This window comes from Neodiprion fabricii, unplaced genomic scaffold, assembly GCF_021155785.1.
Source record: "Neodiprion fabricii isolate iyNeoFabr1 unplaced genomic scaffold, iyNeoFabr1.1 ptg000037l, whole genome shotgun sequence".
Lineage (NCBI taxonomy): Eukaryota > Metazoa > Arthropoda > Insecta > Hymenoptera > Diprionidae > Neodiprion > Neodiprion fabricii.
Window position 1 is genome coordinate 19,905 of NW_025791582.1, and position 5,634 is coordinate 25,538.

The 5,634-nt window shown below is 38.3% G+C and overlaps 1 protein-coding gene across 1 annotated transcript; it reads left to right on the forward strand.

Annotated features, from left to right (window-relative positions):
* Positions 1-1,186: 1,186 nt before the first annotated feature.
* On the forward strand, positions 1,187-5,407 carry LOC124187279. Its single transcript, XM_046579669.1, has one exon. The coding sequence runs from the start codon at positions 1,187-1,189 to the stop codon at positions 5,405-5,407; it is 4,221 nt and encodes a 1,406-aa protein (XP_046435625.1).
* Positions 5,408-5,634: the final 227 nt, after the last annotated feature.

Here is a 5,634-nt window from a genome sequence, read left to right on the forward strand (position 1 = left end):
CGGTGGGCCGAGATCCCGAAAACGAAACAAAAAGCATCTAGGAAACCCTTTGACAGCTGTCATCGGCTGTTTATGACAAATATCTTCATAGGTATCTGTTAATGACGCGCAAAAAATGACAATGCAAATGAAAATTATTAAGATGATTCCCGACGGGAATTGTCTTTTTCGCGCGTTGGCGTATTGTGTACACGGGACTCAAGATCGACACGCAGAGGTGAGACTAAGTATCGTTTCAAATATAGTGGATAATTGGTCTACATTTGCGGGTTTTATTACAGGTAATGAGTCAAACGGCGCTGTGATTAGGTCACCTGGTGATTACAAATCACACATGAAGAAAAATGGAATATATGGGGGAGAAGCAGAATTAGCTGCAGCTGCGGACATTTTTAAAATATGTTTAATCGTGTATCGCGAAGAACAAATTCATCCGCACCGGATCGGATCACAAAATGAAATACAATTCTCACTGCTCTTTACCGGCGACGGAGACAGTGGACACTTTGATGTCTTGCAGAACCAAAATAAAATTCAGATAGTGAGTAATAAGTATGAAAAGTAACAATCAAATAATAGTAAATCTAAATATATCACCAAACAGTCAAAAGGACAGCCAGGATTTACAACGACAATGGAGAATTTCAAGCGAGTTTTAACAGGAGGAGTTTCAAGCAGCAGACAAGGCGATGAAGACGGTGGATGGTCGGACGTATCACAAAAGAAAAAGGAAAATAAAATTGTAAGTGCGAATAACCAAATAAGCCAGAGAAGAATAATAAACAAATATTTCTATAACCAGGCAAGAGGACGACCAGGATCTATGTTAACCACAAAAGAAAAACGTGTTTTGCGGAGTGAACAGCAACGCAAATATAGAGAAAAAAATAATATAAAGAAGGTGATTTTGGAGAATAACGGGCAGAGCGGTAACAAAAATAATTCAGCAAGTCAAGGAGATAGATCGATACCAATAGAGAAGGAACACCAATTTTCAACCAACGAATGGAAGCTTAGATTGATGAAAAAAAGAAAAGCAAGCATAGAAGGAATTGAAGTGGATAGCAAGAGACAACGAGATAAAACGACAGACGAAAACGTGTGTCGACGACTTATAAGCAAGAATAACGTGTCGGAAATTCATGTTTGTGATGAAATATTAAGGGACAGTGATACGTTGAAATCGATGGAGAAGGAACTGTGTGTATTCAGCCAAACAATAGAAGATAACAGAGACAGGTTGGAATTAGACAGAAACAGAGAACGAGTGGAAGCAATGAACAGTGAATCAATCATTGCTGAGCATCGTTACAACGGGGATATTGAAAAAGGCACTTTTAAAACTGTAGAACAACTACACGTGGGTGAAATGAACGTAAAATGTAAACATTGCAATGCAGAAAGGTTCAAATATGAAACAGGAAGGGTGGCAAATAATTGCTGTCATGGAGGAAAAATAACATTACCACCATTAACGGAATATCCTGATGTACTTCAACGTCTGCGAGAAGGGAATGACGAAGTATCAAGACACTTCAGACAACATATACGATCATATAATGACGCGTTTGCGTTTGCATCATTTAATTGTACCGTGGCAGATATGGGGAATTCAGGACCATATGTGATGAAAATAATCGGGGATGTGAGTTACAAAATATCTACAAGTTTAGAGACCGCAAACAATAACCGACCGAGATATGGACAAATTTACATCTACGACGTACAAACTCAGCTAGCGCTGAGAGAAAATGATGCAAGAAGAGCAAATCTGTTAGAAATTATTGGTAGACTGATAATAGATATCAATCCTTATGCAGCAAATTTTAAAACAACGTACGAGCGATTTGTTAAGGGAGAAAGCCTGGTGAGATTAAACTTTATAGCACTCAAGGAAGACGATAGACGGCGGTCCATGGCGCCAACTTGTGGTGAGCTAGCAGCTCTGATCGTTTCAGATGACGGGGCAGTATCTGAAAATATAGAAGTACAAGTATTTCCAAAACAAGACCGTGCAGTTGGATATGTGCCGAGATATTCGCATCACGTTGATCCAATGACTTTTCCATTACTATTTCCGAGCGGTGATTTAGGATGGAGCTATAATATGAAACACGTAGGAACAAACAAGAAAATCTCTCCTGTTCAATATTATGTACATCGATTGGCCTTACGTCGAGGCGAAGCACAGAATCAGTTGTTGCGGAGCGGACGATTGACACAACACTATGTGATTCACGCATATCTCACAATTGAATCGCAGCGTTTATTGTTTTTAAGAAATAATCAGAAGCAATTGCGTGTAGAATGTTACAAAGGAATGACTGATCACATATCAAATAGTGAAGCGAATACGTCGGATCGAACAAGACTTGGGAACCAAATGATTTTACCATCATCATTTTCCGGCAGCATGCGACATATGCAACAGCAGTACCAAGATGCAATGGCAATAACAAGGAAAGTTGGACGACCGGATTTATTTATTACAATGACATGTAATCCTAAGTGGCCGGAAATATGTACGGTATTGAAAGATTTTCCTACAGGTACCACTGTAAATGACATACCAACAATAGCTTGTCGAATATTCAACATGCGGCTACAACAGGCACTAAAGGAAATCGAAAGCGGTTCAGTATTTGGAAAGATTGAAGGATACGTATACACAGTTGAATTTCAGAAAAGAGGCTTACCGCATGCTCACATACTATTTATCTTAAATAACAATGACAAACTTTTGACTCCAGAAGCAATTGACAGTTTTATATCTGCAGAAATACCAGACAAACGAATACATCAACAACTATATCAATCTGTCACATCACACATGCTACACGGCCCTCACACATCCAAAATACCATGCTGGAATTCGGTAACGAAGTCATGCTCAAAGAAATTTCCGAAAGACTTAGTGGAAAATACTGATATAAGCGGTGGCGGTTTTCCAAAGTATCGCAGACGAAAAAATACAGACATAAATTATTACCGCAACCGCGTGGAAGGAAGAAATATCCAAGTAGACAACAGCATGGTTGTGCCTCACAATCCATACCTACTTGCAAAGTACGACTGCCACATGAACGTAGAATATTGTGCGTCAATAATGGCTATTAAATATCTCTTCAAGTACATCCACAAGGGACATGATCGTGCAAGAGTACAGATAACTGATTCAAACAGCGAGAGTGATGGTCAGCCAATAATCAACGAAATACAGGATTATGTAGATTCGCGTTACGTAGGACCGATGGAAGCAGCTTGGCGTATACTAGAACTGCCAATGCATGGACGAAGTCATGCCGTCACACGCTTACCTGTACACCTACCGGGGCAGCAATACGCAACGTTTGAGGAAGGTAGAGAAGTCGAAGCCGCTACAAATGAAAAAAAGTGGAGAACCCATCTTATTGCATGGTTTGAATTGAACAGCATAGATGAAATGGCAAGAAATATAACTTACGCGAACACGCCAGATTACTATTCGTTTCAAGAAGCAACAAAAACGTGGAAAAAAAGAAAATATGCATGTCAAGTAGTTAGTAGAATGACAAATGTTTCACCAAGGGATTCCGAAAGATTTCACCTCAAACTAATCCTTGGACATGCGACAAATGCAAGGAGTTTTATAGATTTACGCACTGTAAACGGGAAGGAATGGAATACATTTAGAGAGGCTGCAGTGGATATGGGTTTAACTGCGACAAATGACGAAGCTTTCAAAATATTCGACGAAGCTGTTTCAATACTTATGCCGAAACGGTTACGTCATTTTTTTGTGTGGTATTTAATCGGTGAAATGCCATCGAACGCGATAGATTTATGGAATACTTACAAGAAAGCATTATCTGAAGACTTCGTGGATCAGCATGAAAATAGAGCACTATGTGCAATTGAGCATCTTCTCAGAGCTGAGGCAAGATCATGTGCAGATTTTTACTTACCAATACCGGAGATAATTTTCGAAAATGAAGCGGAAGAAATAACAGTGGAAAATATAGAAACCTTTGCAAAGAAAGGCAATGAACTGGTGAAGCAATTAAACAACGATCAGAAAATAATTTATACACAAATTTTTGATAATATCATAGATAACAAAAGTACTGATAGAAAGCAAGAAAAATGCTTTTACATCGATGGATCAGGAGGAACAGGAAAAACATTTTTATACAACGCATTGTACTACATGTTGAAATCTGAAAAAAAAAATGTTGCATGTGTTGCTTGGACAGGTATAGCAGCCATCTTACTACCATATGGCACAACCGCGCACAAAACATTTGGATTACCATTGACACTGCAAAAGGAAGGAACAATTTTCACAAATGCAACGATGAAGAAAAAAATACAAAGTATAGATGTATTTATATGGGATGAATGTTCTATGATACCGAAAATTGCTTTAGAATTGATCGACAGAACGTTAAAAGATATAATGGAAGACGCATCACCGTTTGGTGGGAAGACTATAATACTAGGTGGAGACTTCAGACAAGTTTTACCCATTGTGAAACGAGGAGGTAAACAACAAATAATAGAGGAAACAATTAAATACTCCACACTTTGGAGTATATTTGAAAAATTAAGCTTGAAAAAAAATATGCGAGCAAAGGAGGATGCCGCAAAGTTTTCAGAGTGGTTACTTAATATAGGTAATGGAGAAGTGGAGTTGTTTGGACCAGAGAAAGAAATACAAAGCAACAATTTAATAGACGATTTATATCCAAGAAATTTGCCACTTGATGAATTAACAAACAGAGCCATCTTAGCTCCATTGAATGTCGAAGTTAATCAGTTAAATACAGAGATATTACGCAGAATGGATGGCAATATATTCGAATCAAAAAGCATAGATTACGCAACATTACAAGGAATTGATACTGCAGATGCAGCACTTGACGAAGAAGCTACTCTGCGATATCCGACAGAGTATTTAAATGGATTAACGTCATCAGGTTTACCACCACACAATCTACAGCTGAAAGTCGGAGCAATTGTGATGTCATTGCGAAATTTATCAATATCAGATGGTTTATGCAATGGAACACGGTTAGTTGTAAGAGAAATTCACTCTAGAATTTTGATTGGTGAACTTCTAATCGGAGAGCGAAAAAGGCAAATAGTAGAAATACCAAGAATTAAATTAGATACGCCGGGAGACACAGATATGCCATTTATCCTCCATAGGCGACAGTTTCCAGTCAGGTTGGCATTTGCAATAACTATAAATAAATCACAAGGACAAAGTTTTGAACACGTGGGAATATTCATTGACCGACCAATCTTTGGACATGGTCAACTCTACGTTGCATTGTCACGATGCAGGTCGAAGAAAGGTATAAAAATTCAACTGAAAAAAAATGAAAATGCAATAAAGAACATTGTGTACAAGGAAATTATTGAATAAATACTGCATAATGTATATTCATCAAGGCCACAAACGAACAAATAAACATGGATGAACTTAAAAGAGAAATGCACAGGAGGTGATAGGAGTTCGAGAGGCCGAGGGGTTGACCCCCTCTACTTAACTCCACCGGGACCTCATACGAAGAAGGAAAAAAAAGTACTGTATAGAGGAGAAAAGAAGCGAAAGTGAAAGAAAAAGGAGAAGAGAATACGAATGAAAGGAAT

Coding starts and splice junctions, on each gene's coding strand:
- LOC124187279 (XM_046579669.1), top strand. CDS start 1,187: ATGGAGAAGGAACTGTGTGTATTCAGCCAAACAATAGAAGATAACAGA.